General features: G+C 37.0%; 1 protein-coding gene across 1 annotated transcript in view; it reads right to left on the reverse strand.

Annotated features, from left to right (window-relative positions):
• Positions 1 to 20,558, reverse strand: part of LOC142336084 (four and a half LIM domains protein 2-like) — a 109,072-nt gene that overhangs the window by 42,556 nt on the left and 45,958 nt on the right. The window contains exon 2 of the mRNA XM_075384606.1: positions 3,592 to 3,815. Within this exon, the coding sequence (XP_075240721.1) occupies positions 3,592 to 3,815 (224 nt within the window). The remainder of the gene's footprint in view (positions 1 to 3,591; positions 3,816 to 20,558) is intronic.

Below are 20,558 nucleotides of genomic sequence, written 5' to 3' on the forward strand. Positions count from 1 at the left end.
ACCAAATCCTTCTTAGCAGTACTAACAAGCAAAGACGCGGTGCTGAAAGAGATCCGTGATTGTGTGATGCAGGATGACGAGGCCCGCTGTAAAGAAGTGAGCGCATACATCCACTCCTTCTGGAAGGATCTTCATGTAAAATCTGGGTGTCTGTGTGTTGACCAACGTGTGGCCATCCCGAATTCAATCAAGGAGGCGGTGCTTGAATCCATTCATATGACGCACCCGGGTAGTTGGGGGATGATATCTCTCTCCCAATATGCATGGTGGCCCTACATGCATAGGGAAATTTTAGCAAAAACTTCCGATTGCGCCCCGTGTACGGAAATTGGTAAGAATTTGAAACCTATTATACCAAAATCCAAATGGCATCCACACAAAGCTTGTCAAGAACCAAATGAAGAAATTCAAATTGATTTTGGGGGTCCGATAATTAATGATAAAGACAAAGATATTTACTTCTTAACATGTATTGACCGTTATTCAAAATATCCAACTGTTAGAATATTCGAAAATGCTAATGGGGCAAACGTAGTAAAATTTCTTCGTGATTATGCATATACTCATGGAATCCCGCGAACGATACGCTTAGATCAAGCAACTTGTCTTGTAGCTAAACAAGTCACAAATTATTGTAACGAAAATAATATTGACATTCTCGACGCTCCGGTTGGTGATCATAGAGCTATTGGATTGGTGGAGCGAATGATCCAAACAATTAAAAGACGTTTAGCCTGCATGAAAGTCGAAAATAAAGATACATTTTCTACAGCTAAAGCAATAAAACAAATAGTCTCTGATATACGATTAACTAAACAGAAAACAACAAAGATAACACCTTTTGAAGCCCATTTTGGTCGCCCTGCAAATACTCCTTTACGGAATATTAGCACACTTCCCTCAAGTAAAAATCTAACTTATGAAAAAATTGTTAATCACTATTTAGATGCTGAGACAGTTTCTCCGGAGGATTTGCTTGACGAAAATGGATGGATAAGTGCCAACAGAAGCGACACCGAGATAGAGAATAAGATGTGCCAGGCCTCCCTAGACGCAGGACAACGCTATCGAGAGTCAGACGTTAAAGAGTCCCGATTTATAACGCACCCACAAATCACAGACCCTATCCCCAGGACCGAGCAGTCCCTTAAGGTCAAACTGGCTCGCAAATTACCGCAAAAGAAAAGAGCAAAACGACAACTGGCGGGCTTGTACGAAGTGCTGAAACCTGGCTCCTTTGTCACCAAATCGTCACCAACAACGACGATAATAAACGAGCCCGGCAGAACACCAGTGAAAGTCCGAGATAGCGACCTCGCAAAATTTGGGACTAAAGCAGAACGATCTACCAACTTGTGGGTATAAGTCCAAAGACGCCCTGCCCCGTACGAAAAAACTACAGAGTTCAAAATCGCGAAACACAGTAATGATCTCAAGAAGCAAAAGAGGGGCGAAATCAAGATCAGACATCGTCAACGTGATACTACATCAGTAGTATCCTCAGTAAATTCAAACGTCTCGCGAGCATTAACAGTCCGCAAACCAAATAAACCAGTTAAAAAACGCTTTACTGTTCCCACAGCTGATATACAAGAAGATGCCTCAACCCAAAACCAGCCTCTTATATCAATTGTACCGGCCCCACCTACACCTACGCCACAAGTACCTCCCGCACAAGCACAGGATGATCAAACAAAAGGCCGCAAACGCAATCGGCCTCAATTTTACGGCTTCACAGATGCCGACATCTCCCCTACAAGCTCTCTCGCCTCCACAAGTTCTACTCAGCCAAAGAAGCGTAAGACTAAAAAAGACAAGAAACAAACAAAGAAATCTGATTCAGTTGTAGCCCTCATACAAACGACAGAACAATCTCGAATCCCGTCACCCCCCAGACCTGAATTACAATTGGGACAAGTGTCACCACCGGATCCCAGAGTTCGATATTTCGAATACGAGCAAGAACGAGAAATGTCGGTGTGGGATGCCGAAAATGAAATTTAAATTCAAAACTTAGTAAAACTATTTTAAACTCCATTCATTTATTTAGTCTTGTTTCCGCTCTGCTAATCCACAAATAATGTTAATTTTACTTTGAATTCATTACAATTCATCTCCATTTGTTAACTTTTAATTCTTTCAGTATTCGCCTTGCGAATCCACTCATTTCTGTTTGTGCACTTAAATAATTCAATACAATGTAGTCATTTCACACACTTAAATTATGACGCGTACTTGCTTGACATTTACACCATTATTTAACATCAGTAGTACTTCTACATCTTAAGTTCATTTATGTTGTCTCATTCAATTTCATGTTTTGTGCAGATATTAAAAAATTGTAAATACATTAAATTTTTTTTTTGTCACGAGGGAAATGTGATACATATGGATACCTAAATATATATCGAAACCTCTATGTGTACTAAATTATTTACCCTCTATATATATAATTATATCATGCGTTTTATAAACTAAAAGTTATGACTTCTATTTATTCACCTATATTAATATTCCCGATAGTCTACTAAATTATTTCATATTTTGTTCATATCGATTTATTACTAACAATCATAATCTCAATAATCAATCTGAATTCAAGTTGCTCTGCTTTTGCTCTTCATATTCCTAAGTTAATCTTAGCAGTGGATCCACGCCGCGTTTCCAATAAACATAATTCACGCTACACAAGTAATTGTGTATTCGACTAGCAAATACTACTCAATTTGTAAGACAACGGATTCGCACCGTGAATCCTAACTTATTCTGTGACAAAAGATATAACAAGATGCCAGGAGTAGCAACTATATAATTCTATACTATGAGCTGAACATTAAACACTTTTAATGTAAGGATAAAAGTATTGTTTTCGATCTAATGCAACTTCTGGCAACCAAATACATGATGAAAATGAACCATTACAGTTTACAATTCTCTAATCAACAAAACGTCGCAGGCTAAATAGATGGTCTGATTTTCAGTGTAACAAGTTGTTTCTGCCTCATCAGAGCCCGCCCGTTAATTAGGACAGATCATGTTGAACGTCAGTTATTGCAACAATACCATAGCAGGGTCCATATCTCTAGGAGGGGTATATATTAGGAAAGAGCTCAAGCGCCAACAAAGTTTAAGCATTCTATTAATCATCCATTAAATTCACCGAAGTCGACCGACCGGGCCGAGGTTTCACCCTTAATCCACTGATAATTAGCGGGGGTTAGGGTGTAATGCGTATTCCATTCCTATTTATCAGGGAAAAGAGTCTAAGAGTGTAATTTTTAAAAATTAAACTGTATTTACACTCTTTTTTCCGCTGAAATTACACTCTTTGCAAAGATAGTAACTTACCACTATAAGCAAATTGAAGCGCAAAAGTTCTACATAGGGAAAATGTAGGGATCAATCCTCACTCTCTCCATCCATTTTTATTTTTTAAAATTACACTCTAATAATTACACTCTTCCACTCTTAATCAAGCGGAAAATAGGGAAGTATTTTTTATTTTTACACTCTTTACACTTCTTTCCCCTGTATTTTTGGGCAAAATCCTTGGCCCGGGCGGGAAATATTTTGAAAAATAAAAGGAGGTACCTGTCCTGATTGCCTGCTGTCACTGTTGAGATGGGGTGAGTCGGGGGTGCTTTCAACTGCTGCAGGCGCTTTACTGATCTGCACGGAGTTTTCATCTGCAATTTGCATGCCATTGTGACTGTCCCCCTCTTCCTCCTCACTGTCTCTCAACACTCGATCGCTCATTTGTTCAGATGGACTCTTTGGACTGTGGACACCACCAGAAAATGTGTCCAGTACTGCCGCTGCAAAACAGCAATACAAATTGATATTCCCTGGACCAACAACGTGAGTTTACTTATGACAAATTGTCTGTATGCGAAGAGATTCATATTTCAAAAAAAAAACTAAACTCAAACTTGATAAGAACTTCAAAAGAAATGGGACATGAATGATCCTGACATCTCTGAAATCTCGAATAACCATGACAGGAAACAATAAGATTTCTTGAAAGATTTAAGATAAACCACAAATATTCTTAAAAACAATTTTAAAAAAATCTCGATAACATAATTGCTTCGCTGCAACATTTTTTACAGCTTTTCTCAAGCTTCAGTCAAACGAGAAGAACTTCTATACTGTTCCACCACTGTTTTTAATTTAATAAACGAGAAGACGTGAAAACAGTACATTGTAAGAATTGCACGCGCGTTGATGACAGGTTGCGTTGTTTTAAGACTTCAGCCTCAACATTATACTGAACATTTAAAAAACAATTAAAACCAACTTTTTTCCTCCTTGTGAATTCTGAACCCCCTTTATGTTGATTCTGAGTGTGGATGTGCTGTGTCGTGTACGAACTAGAAGCTAAAAAATGGGCTCTGGGACGCTATCACAGTAGAAAAACATATGAGATCATTCCGAGGCACTCTCCTCTTTTCTGTGTTTTCGGTTGGAGAGGGCAAAATATACGAATAACCCAATTACAAAATTGAGCTCTATGCCCAAAAAGCAGCCCATAAAATCAAGGTAATCAAGTTTTTCAAATCAATCCGGTTTAATTTGAAAAAAAAAGAAAAAATACAACTTTAGAAATACATCAAGCAACGGTCACTTGTTCGAAAATTGCTCTACGAGTGTGACCCAGTGTATGGAAAATATTCATATAAAATTGTTCAACTAATTTTTCTCTGCATACGGGACTCACTCGAAATATGCAAGACCTCTGTGTTGATGATCCCACTTGTTTGAGATTCCAACAGGCACAATTGCTTTTTCCCTCACACTTCAGATTTGTTCTATAAGATTCTTTCACTTGAGCTTTAAAATGAAAACACAAGAGTACCTCATATCCATATATTGAGGGCACAGCATAATAACTGGATCAATACTACCTCTACTCGGGCGTACTCTTGCTTCACTAAGCAATTTTGTAAAATGAGGTGGGTTCACAGAGCGCTGTGCGAACAGATCGATTATTTGTACTCGCATTCCGCTGACAGGATATTGATTGAAGAGTACCTGGATAAGCCAAAGAAATTTGCAAGCAAGTTAACAGTAAGCTATTGGACCTGCAGATCAAATGCACTTCAACCATTCCTCCAATACGTCTTATTCCAATAAAATTTTGCTTTAAATGGTCGCAGATATGCGGTGAACTTATAAAGGAGGCGTTGAGGATTCCAAAGACTTCAACAATTGGAAAATTTTTGCAGGGTCTAAAGGTGACCTGATGTCTCAAGACAGGTGGCAAAAACACAAGCAGGAACAAGAATAAAAACTGTTGAGGACAATTGAGAGATAGAACAACAGTGACATTGGTGGTCTGTGAGAAGAGGTAGCTTCAATGAGACAAGTTAAAAGGAGCAACCAATCTGATGACGACATTGAATTTTTAACCAGCAGGCCAAAAATCTCATGCTTGCAGAGACAAAATTTTGGCCGAGCGGCCACAATTCTAGATTTTAAGGGCGTAGTTCCAGTCAATAATACCTCACAGCAAGCGTTGGAAAAACAACATCTGAAGAAAAATGAATTGTTAATAACGGACATACTGGAATTGTCCTCGCCATCTCATCTATTTAGTGAGAACACCGACAGAGATCAATTGAATGCACTCTCCAAACATAGCGCTGCTGGCACCACTAAGATGCAAAGGGAGCAGTTGAGAGATGCGTTTCAAGTACAGAAAAAGATCAAACATGAGTAACGCTCAAAAATTTAACAAAATTTGTTAACGATGCAAACAGAAACAGATCTCTAAAGTTTTTATTAAGACCTGTAAATGATTGTTCCTTGACAGCATTACAGAAAAACTGAGTGCTTAGCTGTTAATAATTTCCAAAAAAAATACTTAAAAAGATTGCCTCCAACAAACGCGGGAATGCAGGAATGATACATATAATTTTGCAGACTACTTTTTATTTCCCCTAAAGGAGCTGCTTTGAGAATGCTTTCAACGATTTTATGACCAGAGTAGAAAGTTTAAGTATTTTGTCAGTAAGGGGAAAAAATTATCAGCCGCTTATTTTTTGGTGATAAAGTTCTCACTAACTGCAACAATGAGACCCATTAGGACTTCTCTTATTTGATTAATACTTTGGCCAATCATCAAACCAGTTAATGAAAAAGTGCAAAAACTGCTGCCAAAAATTTATTAAATCAGGGACGCCGTTGTAGCTGGAAACGAAACTGAATTGAAACTAACAAAAGGTTGGGTGTGATATTTGTTCAAACTCCGAATTTCTAAGAAAAGAGAAATCAATCCAGTCAAACAAACCTCTGGGAGTGGAAGCACTCGGTGTTATGGATGGGACTCCAGATTATGTAGCCTCATTTTTGCAAAATTGAGTCAACTAAATAGCAATTTTGTTCGAATGGCTTGAGCAAAATGATAACCCACTGCTAAACTGCTTACAGTAAAATTTCGGAAGTTTTAATAATCCTTGATAATATGAAAAAGGATACTTTCGAAAACATTTTTGCTACAACATTACCAAAAGATGTATAACTTCAAGCAAGCTTGTCTATCTGCCAGTAGGACAAAGCAAACCTGTGGATAAAATAAATTTTTATATATACCGACTGTATAAAGTCAGTTGCCTCACTGTTTTCTGAACTTCAGATGTCCAATTGCTAGGAGAAGTTCAGCTCGATACAATTTCAAGCACCTTGTATATCACAATTACTATTTATACAAAAAATAAGGACGCTTGCGATGCAAAAACTTTCAAGGATTTGTTAGTCAGGCAAACACAGGAAAGAGAAAAAGCCCATCTTCTATCTCTTTCACCCCCAAAAAGAGGACAACGGCTTGCATCACCACCTATTCCAGCATGAGGTTTTCATCTGCAACCAAATGAATATCGAGTACGTTTCAAGTGAGTTTCAAAACGGGAAACCTATTTCTGTACGGCGACCATTCGGTCGCTTGCCACGGTCGAGAACACGGAATCGCAAGACATAAGCGAATCTAGAATCGTCTCTGTTTCTTTGTGGGTTTATCGTCTGCAAATCTTTCAGCCGTCGTAGAGAAGAACTTGAGCCCTGAAAGCAAAACCAAATTAGTTGACATTTTCTTTTGGCTTTGGACACTTGGCCATCCAGCTGTTTTTGACGTTACCAAGACGTTGCCGCTGCAGTCCACAAAACTTTCTCATGCATCAAAACGCAGGTGTTGCGCTCGGAATATCCAAAAAACAAAAACACAATACCCATAACGCTAAGTGCGATGAACATGACATTTAGTTTGTACCACCGACACCAAAAAAATGGCAGTCTGTAGTTGATCCTGAAAAAAGTTCTGAAGAGATTGGTCGTGTTATCACATAGTCGGAATTATTTTCCGAAGGAATTATCAGTAACCTACAACAGATGGTCGAAGTCATTGTCGACGGTTATAGTCAAGGTGTCTATTTGAAAAATTTTTGGTTTTCTCAATTTGACCGCATTTAATTACGAGTTCTTAATTAGAAGAATACAAATTTGTCCATTTGTGATGAACCTTTGGAAAGTGTCCAGTAAACATGAGCCTCTTTAATGAGGTGACTGCTTTACAGTAACCGTATTTTTTTCAAATCAATTGCAGTATAAAGTGAGCTCGGAAATGCTGAGTATAGACAAGAAGGTATACGAAACAATAATCTCCTAAAACAAGAATAAAACTTTTGATCTGAAAGAGATCTTTATTTGAAAACTGCAACCAAAACTTCCAGACCAATTTTCGATAACCACGCAAATAAGGATAATTCAAAACCGACGTTATTTTAATATACTCTTTAAATACCTTCATAAAAAAAAACAAATAAATGATAGATTTGAGGAGTCTCTTAAGAAAAAAGGGTATAATGTATCAGAAGCTATTTCCCATTTCTAAGTACTGCCAAATTGTCACTTAAGGTACCAAACAATCTAGAATATGTGAAACGGTAAACGATTTTCTGCTCAACATTGAAAAACATTGCAGTTGAGCAAAGAAAGAGTCAAATTGCTTTTCGGTTAATGCAATACCATAGCCGTAAAACCCCTAAGAAAATTTTTCAATTTGTTTATATATTGTTTAATGAGATACTTTTTGTCTGTGAGTTGAGTATCTGCGGCAGCTCAGAAACTAACTGAGGCCGGCTGGATTGGTAAATCTTGTTCAATCTTGATATTTCTTCAAAGTCTTGTGCCAAAGTTAGTTCTTTTTTTGTCTTGTTTTAGTTTCCGGATTCCGATGCAGAGTTCTTTCGAGTTTTTACATATTTAAAACTAATCAAATCTGATTTCCTTTTGGGTTGTTTTGGTAACGGCTGCCTCATTCTAGCGGTATGAAAGGCCAACTCTTTTTTCCAGCTGTTTTTCCAATACTCACTTCTTTTTCATATAACTTTACATTTGTACACCAAGTTTCGACATAATCATATTCAAACCGTTGAAGCCTTTCTTTAAGTTTGTGGTTTTCTAATAAAGAAATTAGAGTATTTTCTAGTACATCTTGTGCAATTGTGCGCGCCTTCATTACAGTTTTGTCCTAATTCTCAAGATTTTTCTGGCTACTCCCCAAGACGCAAAACTGCTTCCAAAAGCAAATTGGGAAGTATTAATAATCTTTGATAGCATGAAAAAGATAGTTTTGAAAACTTTTTTGCTACAACATTACTAAAAGTTGCATGACTTCAAGCAAGCTTGTCTATATGCCAGTGGGACAAAGCAAATATATGGATAAAGTAAAAATTTTTTATATCGACTGTATAAGATCAGTTGCCTCACTAGTTTTTTTAACTACAGATGTTCAATTGCTAGAAGAAGTTCAACTCGATACAAATTAAAGCATCCTGCATCTCACAATTACTAATTTTACAAACAAAATTAAGAAGTTTGCGATGCAAAAACTTGCGAGGCCGAAAATCTCATGCTTGCGGAGACAACATTTGGGCCGAGCGGCCAAAATTCTAGATTTTAGGGGCGTAGTTCCAGTCAATAATACCACACAGCAAGCATTGGAAAAACTGCATCTGAAGAAAGATGAATTGTTAATAACGGATATATTGGAATTGTCCTCGCCATCTCAACTATTCACTGAGAACACCATCAGAGATCAGTTGAATGCACTCTTCAAACTTAGCGCTGCCGGCGCCACTAAGATGCAAGAAGAGCATTTGACAGATGCGTTTCAAAGTACAGAAAAAGATCAATCATGAGTAACGCTCAAAAATTTAACAAAATTTGTTACGGATGCACACAGAAAACAGATCTCTAAAGTTATTATTAAGACCTGTAAATGATTGTTCCTTGACAGCATTACAGAAACAACTGAGTGCTGAGCTGTTAATAATTTCCACAAAATATACTTAAAAAGATTGCCTCCCACAAACGCAGGAATTAAACAAACAATTTTACAGAATGTTTTAATGTTTTTTATTTCCGCTAAAGGAGCTGCCTTCAGAGTGCTTTAACCAATTTTATGACCAGAGTAGAAACTTTAAGTATTTTTGTCAGTAAGGGGAAAAAATTATCAGCCGCTTATTTTTTGGTGATAAAGTTCTCACTAACTGCAACAATGAGACCCGTTAGGACCTCTTCTATTTGATTAATACTCTGGCCAATCATCAAATCGGTTAATAAAAAAGTGCAATAACTGCTGCCAAAAATTTATTAAATCAGGGACGCCGTTGTAGCTGGAACTGAAACTGAATTGAAACTAACAAAAAGATGAGTGTGATTTTTGTTCAAACTCCGAATTTCTAAGATAAAAGAAATCAATCCAGTCAAACAAACCTCTGGGAGTGGAAGCACTCGGTGTTATGGATGAGACTCCCGATTATGTAGCCTCATTTTTGCATAATTGAGTCTATTAAATAGCAATACTGCTCAAGATAAACTTTGATAATATGAAAAAGGATACTTTAGAAAACATTTTTGCTACTACATTACCAAAAGATGTATAACTTCAAGAAAGCTTGTCTATCTGCCAGTAGGACAAAGCAAATCTATGGATAAAAATTTTTTTATATATATCGACTGTATAAAATCAGTTGCTTCACTGTTTTCTGATTTTCAGATGTCCAATTGCTAGAAGAAGTTCAACTCGATATAATTTCAAGCATCTCGTATATCACAATTACTAATTATACAAAAAATAAGGACGCTTGCGATGAAAAAACTTTCAAGTATTTTTTAGTCAGGCAAACACACGAAAGAGAAAAAGCCCATCTTCTATCTCTTTCACCCCCAAAAGGAGGACAACGGCTTGCATCACCACCTATTCCTGCAGGAGGTTTTCATTTGCAAACGAATGAATATCGAGTACGTTTTAAGAGAGTTTCAAAACGGGAAACCTATTTCTGTACGGCAACCAATCGGTCGCTTGCCACGGTCGAGAAGACGGAATCGCAAAACATAAGCGAATCTAGAATCGTCTCTGTTTCTTTGTGGGTTTATCGTCTGCAAATCTTTCAGCCGTCGTAGAGAAGAACTTGAGCCCTGAAAGCAAAACCAGACTAGTTGACATTTTCTTTTGGCTTTGGACACTTGGCCATCCAGCTGTTTTTGACGTTACCGAGACGTTGCCGCTGCAGTCCACAAAACTTTCTAAAGCATCAGAACGCAGGTGTTGCGCTCGGAATAGCCGAAAAGCAAAAACACAATACCCATAACGCTAAGTGCGTTGATCATGGCATTTAGTTTGTACCACTGACAGAAAAAAAATTGGGAGTCTGTTGTTGATCCTGAAAAAAATTCTGAAGAGATTGGTCGTGATATCACTTAGTCGGAATTTTTTCCGAAGGAACTATCAGTAACCTACAACAGATGGTCGAAGTCATTGTCGACGGTTATAGTCAAGGTGTCAGCTTGAATGATTTTGGTTTGCTCAATTTGACCGCATTTAATTACGAGTTCTTAATTAGAAGAATACAAATTTGTCCATTTGTGATGAACCTTTGGAAAGTGTCCAGTAAACGTGAGCCTCTTTAATGAGGTGACTGCTTTAGAGTAACCGTATTTTTTTCAAATCAATTGCAGTATAAAGTGAGCTCGGAAAAGCTGAGTATAGACAAGAAGGTACACGAAACAACAATCTCCAAAACAAGAATGAAATTTTTGATCTGAAAAAGATCTTTATTTGAAAACTGCAACCAAAAATTCCAGACCAATTTTTGATAACCACGCAAATAAGGATAATTTAAAACCGGCGTTATTTTATTATACTCTGTAAAAGCCTTCCTCTAAAAAACAAACAAGTGATAGTTTTGAGGAGTCTCTTAAGAAAAAATGGTAAAATGTATCAGAAGCTGTTTCTCATTTCTAAGTACTGCCAAATTGTCACTTAAGGCACCAAACAATCTAGAATATGTGAAACGGTAAACGATTTTCTGCTCAAAATTGAAAACATTGCAGTTGAGCAAAGAAAGAGTCAAGTTGCTTTTCGGTTAATGCAATACCGTAGCCGTAAAACCCCTAAGATAATTTTTGAATTTGTTTATATATTGTTTAATGAGATACTATTTGTCGGTGAGTTGAGTATCTGCGGCAGCTAAAAAACTAACGGAGGCCGGCTGCATTATTGATAAACCTTGATATTTCTCCCAAGTCTTGTGCCAAAGTTAGTTAATTTTTTGTCTGGTTTTTGTTTCCTGATTCCGATGCAGAGTTCTTACGAGTTTGTACATATTTCAAACTAGTCAAATCTAAATACATTTTGGTTTGATTTGGTAACGGCTGCTCACTCTAGCAGTATGAAGTGCCAGCTCTTTTTACCAGCTCTTTCTTCATTACCAGCTCCTTTTTCATAAAACTTTACATTTGTACTGCAAGCTTATCAACATATTCCATTTCAAACCGTTGAAGCTTTTCTTTAAGTTTGTGATTGTCTAATGAAGAAATAAGAGTATTATGTAGTACATCTTGAGCAATCGTGGGCGCTTCATTAGAGTTTTGTCCTAATTTTGCAGATTTCTCTGGCTAATCAACTCGGAGCTAATCCACTCATTTCGTGTTTTGATCTGTGCATCATTTTCTTAGTTCCTATACATTTTTGTATAGAATCGTCGCTGATACTGTATAGGTAATTGGTGGCAATTCGATTAGATCGATTATGTTGTGTCGTTAGTTGAACTGTTAATATCCTTATTAAACAAGGTGTTAATCTAAGTATAAAAGAAATTCTTTCAATTGACCTGTCTCCATCATGCAACTTGTAACTCGTGCAGTGTCTATCCTGTTCACAGAACAGGAATTGCAAGTTTTTGGTCAGTATCACTTTTCTTGCTTAGAAAAAGATAAAAAAATTCACCGTGTCACAATTTCATGAAAGTAAAAGTTTTTGTTTCTATCACCTCCCGTTTTCTGATTGTTTTGTCTTTCTGAATTTTGTTTGTTTGTGTGCCAGCAAGGCCACTTACTTTATTTGAGACAGCAGTTTGCCTATCAGTGGCTAGAAAAATGGACCCAAAGGTAACGATGGATTGCATGAACAAGTGGGTTTTGTACCTCCAGTCGTTAAGCTTTCAATAAAGACAAGATCTGACTTCAAAACTGGTGAACTCATCATTTTAATTTAGTTTTTACTTTTTGTAGACGATTCTCAACAAAAATTTTATAGTTCAGTATACTACTATCATTAATCTGCATTTTTACAACCCTAGTGATGAGCGGATTCAAATCTTGCAAGAATCTTGCAAGATGATTCAAAACTTGCAAGATTCTTGCAAGAATCTTGCAAGATATCAATCAAGGTCAAAAAATAAATCTGGGTACAAGTGTTTTAGGAAACATCTTTGAAGCAAGTTTTTGTTTACTGAACAAGTTACGAAGCCTAATTCAATGAAAAAAAAAATAGCCAGGATTCAAAATCTTGCAAGAATCTTGCAAGAATCTTGCAAGACTTTGAATTCCGGAAAAAATATTTATGTGTTTTTGGTAGCTAAAACTAACTGAAAACCAAATATCATGACTTATATCAGAATTCTTGATCAGCAAAACTGAAAATAAATGACTTTTTTCGTCAACGCCTTTTGAATGTGAAATCTTGCAAGAATCTTGCAAGATTCTTGCAAGATTTTGAATTCACATACAACTTTCCGGCAAATAAATAGAAATTACTCGAGGCAATCAAATCCGTCTTTTTAAAGTTCAATTTACCCAATAATTAATTATTTCAATATTTCTCTTATCTTTCATTACAACAAATTATTTTTAGAGAAACAAACAGTTGGGACTTTTTGTTACTGATCCTGTCCGTAATTTAGCATGTTTTTGTTGTAGTAAAAAAATCCAATCAATTTGAAGTCTAATTATCTTCCTAAGGAGATTTAAATTAACCCATGATGCCTTCAGTTGATAGCTATTAGTGTTAATGTCCTTGAAGTGTTTTCATTAAAAAAAATCGATGAGTTTTTGAAAATTCATCTTTTGTTCTTCTTTCATTCGATTTATTGTTCAATCTTCATGTCAGAAAGACAACCTTGGCTTTCTGGTAAATCAAACATTAACTTCATTTTTGATCTTATGCTAGGTAATGCTTCTTTTTGGGACAAAGAGAAAGCAACAGTCGGAGTTTTTTATTTCTGATATTTTGCAATGTACCGCAACAAACTAATTGTAAAAATGATATATTAGTTCGTTCAACCAATCTTAAAGTCATCTCATAGAAAGAAAAAAACTGTTTCAAAAATATGGCATTTCAGTTCTATGGTGCTTTTAATAACTCTTGTTCCAAATCTTTTTTTGTCAAATCACACAAAAGACGCCGGCCTCAAGGGCGAGGTGGGAATTTTCTCCCAGTTCACAGTAGTGGTCTTGGGTGTTCATAACTACTAAGTGGACTTGAATTACGTTCAGAATTGTCCACGTTGCACTGTTTTTAGCCGTTCTGCTCAATTGTTTGAGAAGTTGGTGTCTCCCATTAGCCCAAAATTCGCGGTTACGCTTCATGTGTTTGACGATTTCTCCAAAACTACTGTACCAAATTGAACGGCCATTGTCTTTTTTGATGAAAACTGAATGACTTTGTTTGCAGTGTTTAGTTGGTTTCCCAACTCGGCCTAAAAAACAAGTTACTAAAGTTTAAACTTGAAAAAGTTGAAGTAAACCTTAATTTTTTTGGGGCTCGCTTATTGTTTCTGACGATTTTTCTTGATCTACTCTGCCAGTTTGGCCAAGCATAGTGTTGTTTTGTTAAATGTAGGTTTTTCCGGTGTTTGCTGTCTTCATTTGGTATCTAAATTGGCCTGCTCAGGACGTTAGTAAGCTGTAAATCTTAAAAATTAAAAAAAATATATATTTTAATTGTTTTTCAGTTCTGATGTAGTTTTTCTTCTTAATTGGTTATTGTTGCTAACAAATTGTGTTATTTAAACTTTGTTTCGGGTTCTTACGTTTTTCGAAAGTTAGTTTTTGGGAAATCATCAATTTTTCATTCTTTGCGAAATCATGAAATTCTTGTTAGAGGTCTTTTTTATCAAAACACACAAAACAACCTGGCCTTTAGGGCGAGGTGGGAATTTTTTCCCACTCCTTAGGGGAGATCTTGGGTGTTCAGTAATTACAAAGTTGACTGGAATTGCGTTCAGAAGTGTCCGAGTGGCACAGTTATTAGTCGTTTTGCATAATTTTGCGAGAATTTGGGGGTCTCCTAATAGCCCAGAAATCGGGGTTCGCTTCATGTGTTTTATGATTTCTTCGAAACTACTGTATCAAATAGTACGGGCATTGTTGCGTTTTGCTCACCCTAAATTTTCATTGCTTTCAGTGTTCATTGGTTTCTCAAGTTGCCCTAATCAAAAAGATATTAATGTTTAATTTTGGAAAAATGAAAAAAAAATTACATATTTGAGGGCACGCTTATTGTTTCTGACAATTTTTCCTGAACTACTTTGCCAAATTGGCCAAACATAGTCGCATTTTTTACTGTAAGTTTATCAAATGTCTGCGGTCTTGAATTTGTGTCTAAATTGGCCTGCACAGAAAGCTTTTAAGCTGTAAACCTTAAAAATTAAAAAAAAAATATTTTTTAATTGTTTTTCAGTTCTGATATAGTTCTTCATCTAAATTGGTTATTGTTGCTTGCAAATTGTGTTGTTTTGGCTTTGTTTCAGTCCCAGAAGTTTTCCAAAACTTAGCTTTTGGGAAATCATCAATTTTTCATTCTTTGCGAAATCAAAATTTCTAGTTAGAGGTCTTCTGTCTTTTTTTTTTATCAAAACACACAAAATAACCTGGCCTCTAGAATTTTTTCCCACTTCGCAGTGGATGTCTTGGGTGTTCAATAACTACTCAGTGGACTTTAATTAGGTTCTGAAGTGTCCGATTGGTACCGTTTTTAGTCGTTTTGCATAATTTTGCGAGAATTTGGGGTCTAGAAGACGGAGGTGCGCTTCATGTGTTTGACGATTTCTCCAAAAGTACAGTACTAAATGGGACGGCGATTTGCGCATTTTGTTGTTCCTGAACTCTCCTTGTATGCAGGGTTGATAGATTCCTTACGTCGGCTTTATCAGAAAACTGGATGAAAGAACTTGTTTTTATCACATTGAGAAAGGAACTTAATGTTTTGTATTTTTTCGAATTTCTCATTGAATTTTTGGCCAAAACGAGTAATTATTGGCTTGATTTGTTGCTATTAAGACGTTCTTCTCTGAAATGGCTAGTGACAGTCCTGAAAAATATTCTTTAGAACTGTTATTCAATGATGATTGCGGAAAAACGAATCCGTACTCAAATTTTGGGCTGAGTGGTGTTTTGCTTAATTGAACAACTGTATCGTCGTGCATTGACAATATTGTACCTATAACGGCTCATTTTGTCTGTACCAGACCCCTTTTGCTTTTGATGAGTAGTAATTACTCTGGCACGCCCTGGTCTAGAAGTTATTCAAGGACAAATTTGCGAAAAGTAGCATTTTTGGGTCATCTTGATGTCCACACAAGTTTCTGTACCCCACAATACCCGAGTAACCATACATATATGGGTTCGTTAGTTTCCTCAGATAGTGGGGAGTGTTTCCATATATATTTTTTATATGGTTTTATCGAGTTGAGAAGGTCAACTTTAGCCCTGTATGCGCCGAACCTCGATTTTGGCCAATCTCTTCTCAATTTTCATGTCTGAGTGGTGTTTTGCGCAATTAAACAAGTTTTTCGGCTTGCGTTTTGTGTTTTCTAGACACTATTTAAGTTGTTGAAGCTAATGAAATCAAATAAAGGGGTTAATTCAACAATTTTTCTTTTTTCACGATTTCATCAAATTTCTGTGGATGTTGTTTTATGTCAAAACACACAAAACACCATAACCTTCATGGTGAGGTGGGAAATTTTTTTCCACCTCACGATGAAGGTTTGCCGTGACCTAGAACGTGGAAGTGGACCAGAATTACACCCACAAATGCTCCGGGAACGCTGTTTCACGTTGTTTTACGTCGGTTCCGGAGATCTTGGGCTTCGATTTTAGCCCAAAAAATGGGGTACAGAACAGTATTTTGTTAATATCTTCTAAAGTACTGAACGAAATCAAACGGGAGTGGTCGCATTTTGTTGGCACTGAACCCCTCTTGCTTGCAGTATTTGATTGGTTTCACAAATCGGCCTAATCAAAAAGTTATTAATGTTCAAAGTTGAAATAGGTCGAATTTTCGGGCTATTCTGGGTGACCCAAATTTCGGTACAACAAAACGCGGGATTTACCAAACAAATGTTAGTGTTTTAGAATCCTCAGTTAGTGGGGAGTATCCCCATATATATTTTATATATTATATTATGTAGTTGAGATAGTCAATTTTGGCTCTGAACAGGTGTCACTTCCTTTTTTTGGGCATTTGGTACGGTACCTTATTATTGCTATAACTCCTTGAAGAATGTACCGATTGGGCTCATTTTTTAATATGATGCGTATCTCAAGCCGTGCTACAAACTGTATTAAGGGGGTTTTTTTGTTCAGCCGTTTTTGAGAAATTGGCCAGTAAACTTGGCCCCAGTTTGACCTCCTGAGGAGAGAAACACTACCTTGAGTACTATATTACACCTTGATTTGTTCGAATTGAACGGTAAATTTTAGTGTGTCAGATTGCTGTGTTAGTAGGGAGTGTGTCCATATATATTTTATGTATATCATTCCCAAATAATCATGATTTATTTAGCGAAACAGCAGTCGAACCGGGTCCCATATTGGTCATCGGTACGGTACCTTAATTTTGAAATATCTCCTCGTAGAGTGAACCGATTTTGGATCTGTTTGTTGATTTGAACTCACCATGAGCCGTACTTTAATTCCTGTAAATTTCGTGTAATTTCGTTCAGCCGTTATTGAGAAATTAGTGTGTATTTTAGCGAAACGTCAGTCGTTTTGGGTCAATTTGGGACTTTGGTACCGTACTTAGTTTTGCTAATTACTCGTCGTAGAGTTAACCGATTTCGAATCTGTGTGTTCAATTCAACTCGGCTTAAGCCGTACTTTAATTCCTGTGATGGGCGTATTTTTTCTTTCAGCCGTTTTTGAGAAATTGGCCCCGAAACATACGGTCGTTTTGACTTCTTAGTGACCGGTCCGTTTCACGTTTCTATTCGCAACTTTCATCAGATTTTCATTTCAGATTGATTGTAAAGTAAATTAATTCACATCGTGACAGATTACAACACGAAACACGAAAGGATTGTGAAACGTGAGTTAAAACCTCGAATCTTTGAATCCTCTATTTTTATGGTTTAGCTTCGAATCCTATTTTTATGTTGAGTTGGAGTGCAAAGTGTTGCACTCAGATGATAGCAAAAAAAAAGTTCTTCAGTAGTTGAGCTCACACTGTAGTGTGCTGAGCACAGAATGTTCTTCGCGCTTATTTTGGCTTTGTACTAAAAAAAATGTGAAGGAACGAACCACTACTCGTGCTGTCGTGCTCGGTCTGGTGTAGTGGTAGCAGTTTCATAAAAAGTGATTTTCAATGTAGTCAAGGACTTGTTCAAATCAATTGAGGGTCTATGTAGGAGTGTCATAACCCAGGTAGGTTCTAACAGAGAGGTAATTTTTGATCTAGGTGGCCTACAAAAAAAGTACTCAATACGTTGTCAAATTTCGCGCTCAAAAACTAGCCATATGGTGTTTCAACATAAATCGCTTTTGAACCTAGTCAAGGACTTATTCAAATGAATTGAGGGTCTAAGGAGGAGTGTCACTGTCCGAGTAAAGTCTGAGGGGCAAAGAATTTTTGACCTAGGTGGTATACGAAAAAAGTACTCTATACGTTGTCAAATTTCGCGCTCAAAAACTAGCTATATGGTGTTTCAACATAAATCGCTTTTGAACCTAGTCAAGGACTTATTCAAAAGAATTGAGGGTCTAAGGAGGAGTGTCACTGGCCGAGTACAGTCTGAGGGGCAAAGAATTTTTGACCTAGGTGGTATACGAAAAAGAGTACTCTGTACGTTGTCAAATTTCGCGCTCAAAAACTAGATATATGGTGTTTCAACATAAATCGCTTTTGAACCTAGTCAAGGACTTATTCAAATGAATTGAGGGTCTAAGGAGGAGTGTCACTGTCCGAGTAAAGTCTGAGGCGCAAAGAATTTTTGACCTAGGTGGTATACGAAAAAAGTACTCTATACGTTGTCAAATTTCGCGCTCAAAAACTAGCTATATGGTGTTTCAACATAAATCGCTTTTGAACCTAGTCAAGGACTTATTCAAATGAATTGAGGGTCTAAGGAGGAGTGTCACTGTCCGAGTACAGTCTGAGGGGCAAAGAATTTTTGACCTAGGTGGTATACGAAAAAAGTACTCTATACGTTGTCAAATTTCGCGCTCAAAAACTAGCTATATGGTGTTTCAACAAATCGCTTTTGAACCTAGTCAAGGACTTATTCAAATGAATTGAGGGTCTAAGGAGGAGTGTCACTGTCTGAGTAAAGTCTGAGGGGCAAAGAATTTTTGACCTAGGTGGTATACGAAAAAAGTACTCTATACGTTGTCAAATTTCGCGCTCAAAAACTAGCTATATGGTGTTTCAACATAAATTGCTTTTGAACCTAGTCAAGGATTTATTCAAATGAATTGAGGGTCTAAGGAGGAGTGTCACTGTTCGAGTACAGTCTGAGGGGCAAAGAATTTTTGACCTAGGTGGTATACGAAAAAAGTACTCTATACGTTGTCAAATTTCGCGCTCAAAAACTAGCTATATGGTGTTTCAACATAAATCGCTTTTGAACCTAGTAGAGGACTTATTCAAATGAATTGAGGGTCTAAGGAGGAGTGTCACTGTCCGAGTACAGTCTGAGGGGCAAAGAATTTTTGACCTAGGTGGTATACGAAAAAAGTACTCTATACGTTGTCAAATTTCGCGCTGAAAAACTAGCTATATGGTGTTTCAACATAAATCGCTTTTGAACCTAGTCAAGGACTTATTCAAATGAATTGAGGGTCTAAGGAGGAGTGTCACTGTCCGAGTACAGTCTGAGGGGCAAAGAATTTTTGACCTAGGTGGTATACAAAAAACGTACTCTATACGTTGTCAAATTTCGCGCTCAAAAACTAGCTATATGGTGTTTCAACATAAATCGCTTTTGAACCTAGTCAAGGACTTATTCAAATGAATTGAGGGTCTAAGGAGGAGTGTCACTGTCCGAGTACAGTCTGAGGGGCAAAGAATTTTTGACCTAGGTGGTATACGAAAAAAGTACTCTATACGTTGTCAAATTTCGCGCTGAAAAACTAGCTATATGGTGTTTCAACATAAATCGCTTTTGAACCTAGTCAAGGACTTTTTCAAATGAATTGAGGGTCTAAGGAGGAGTGTCACTGTCCGAGTACAGTCTGAGGGGCAAAGAATTTTTGACCTAGGTGGTATACAAAAAAAGTACTCTATACGTTGTCAAATTTCGCGCTCAAAAACTAGCTATATGGTGTTTCAACATAAATCGCTTTTGAACCTAGTCAAGGACTTATTCAAATGAATTGAGGGTCTAAGGAGGAGTGTCACTGTCCGAGTACAGTCTGAGGGGCAAAGAATTTTTGACCTAGGTGGTATACGAAAAAAGTACTCTGTACGTTGTCAAATTTCGCGCTCAAAAACTAGCTATATGGTGTTTCAACATAAATCGCTTTTGAACCTAGTCAAGGACTTATTCAAATGAATTGAGGGTCTAAGGAGGAGTGTCACTGTCCGAGTACAGTCTGAGGGGCAAAGAATTTTTGACCTAGGTGGTATACGAAAAAAGTATTCTATACGTTGTCAAATTTCGCGCTCAAAAACTAGCTATATGGTGTTTCAACATAAATCGCTTTTGAACCTAGTCAAGGACTTTTTCAAATGAATTGAGGGTCTAAGGAGGAGTGTCACGGTCCGAGTACAGTCTGAGGGGCAAAGAATTTTTGACCTAGGTGGTATACGAAAAAAGTACTCTATACGTTGTCAAATTTCGCGCTGAAAAACTAGCTATATGGTGTTTCAACATAAATCGCTTTTGCACCTAGTCAAGGACTTATTCAAATGAATTGAGGGTCTAAGGAGGAGTGTCACTGTCCGAGTACAGTCTGAGGGGCAAAGAATTTTTGACCTAGGTGGTATACAAAAAACGTACTCT

This window comes from Convolutriloba macropyga, chromosome 3, assembly GCF_964194025.1.
Source record: "Convolutriloba macropyga chromosome 3, txConMacr16.3, whole genome shotgun sequence".
NCBI lineage: Eukaryota > Metazoa > Xenacoelomorpha > Acoela > Convolutidae > Convolutriloba > Convolutriloba macropyga.